This window comes from Rhagoletis pomonella, unplaced genomic scaffold (genome assembly GCF_013731165.1).
Source record: "Rhagoletis pomonella isolate Grant_MI unplaced genomic scaffold, Rhpom_1.0 Rhpom_scaffold_00002, whole genome shotgun sequence".
Taxonomy (NCBI): domain Eukaryota; kingdom Metazoa; phylum Arthropoda; class Insecta; order Diptera; family Tephritidae; genus Rhagoletis; species Rhagoletis pomonella.
Window position 1 is genome coordinate 7,753,021 of NW_023458556.1, and position 1,562 is coordinate 7,754,582.

General features: G+C 31.0%; 1 protein-coding gene across 1 annotated transcript in view; it reads left to right on the forward strand.

Annotated features, from left to right (window-relative positions):
- Positions 1-1,562, forward strand: part of LOC118734423 (putative uncharacterized protein DDB_G0281733) — a 16,032-nt gene that overhangs the window by 2,015 nt on the left and 12,455 nt on the right. The window contains exons 4-5 of the mRNA XM_036464145.1: positions 377-568; positions 1,360-1,513. Coding sequence (XP_036320038.1) covers positions 377-568; positions 1,360-1,513 — 346 coding nt within the window. The remainder of the gene's footprint in view (positions 1-376; positions 569-1,359; positions 1,514-1,562) is intronic.

The window sequence follows — 1,562 nt, forward strand, 5'->3', positions numbered from 1 at the left end:
AAAAAAAAACCTTAACATTTTTTATAGGAATGCGATAAAAATTCGAGGGAGACTTTTTCTATGTGTGTTCCTATTACATACTTACATATGTAACTTTACTGTGTAGGAGTTGCGCTGTAATTGAACGTGAGTATACCCAAATTAACAAAAAGAAACAGTAATTTATTTCTTACAGGTTTTAGATTAATTATATAAACATTTTGAAAAGTTATTTACAAAAACAACATACCTAAAAATTTCGATGGGAATGGGTAAAACTTAACTGATGTCAAGTGGATATATTTAAGCTTAGAATTATATTAAAAATAACATTAAAAAGAGATACTTCGGCAAAATATTAATATTACAGTGCTTTGTACTAACTTTTATATTACAGGATTCACAAAGGCAGAAGGCTTCCTATGGTAGCGCCAGTAGGTCTACATCGTCTGCATTGCCTAGCCGCGACAAACAGCGTGACAACCGTGATAACAGACGAGATAGTCGTGACGTTGTACGTGACCATCGAGACGAAAGGGAGCCGAGGGACACACGTTACTCGAAAGATAATAATCGATTTGACCACAAGGTAAAGTTTTCTTTAAATATATATACAGATCTGATCAACTAATTAGCAACGAAATTCAAAATGATATTGTTTGCAAATTATGTTTATTTATTTATTTTTAATAATTTTCATTTAAAATATCATTCGACCTATAACAGAAACCACAATAATAAAAGTTTAAAAGCTTGCACAAATTGCAAAAAAAAACTAATCAAACTTCAAAAAATTGCCATCAAAATTTCCAAATTTTTAGTTAGAATATTTAGAAAATTTTCGGGTATGCAGTTTTGTAGCCCATTCAATTGTAGTGTAAGAAAGTGCAAGTTTCAAGTCGTTAAAAATAACTGTTAATTTTTTAGAATTTTTTTGTGGAGGGTTATGGTGTTTTTTTTCATATAAAAAAAGTTTATCATGTGTTTTATGGCAGAAAATGCGCAACACCCGCAAAAAAAAATTCTAAAAAATCAAGGTAAAGACTAGAAACTTGCACTTTCTTATACTACAATTGAATGGGCTACAAAACTGCATACCCGAAATTTTTCTAAATATTCTAATTAAAAATTTTGCTGACAATTTTTTGAAGTCTGAGTAATATTTTTGCAAGTTGTGCAAGCTGTTAAACTTTTTTATATTGGTTTCTGTGATAGATTGAATTAAGATTTATATTAAAATTATTAAAAATAAATACATAAACATAATTTGCAAACAATATCATTTTGAATTTAGTTGCTAATAAGTTGATCTCATCTGTATATATAAATATATACAATACATTGTTAAAAATCGTACCTGAATGAATTTGTTATTTCCAGGGCGATCGTTCGCGCACAAGAGAATACCAAAATGATTATAAGCGGGAACGTGACAGCCATGATAACCGTAGACCTCCTCGCGAAGACGATCGTTATCGTCCCTCCTCTTCTTCTTCTTCTTCATACAAGAATAGTCGTCATAGCGGCAATGGCCGTGATGAACGCTCACGTCACGATTTGTCATCTCAAAATCCTACCTCCTC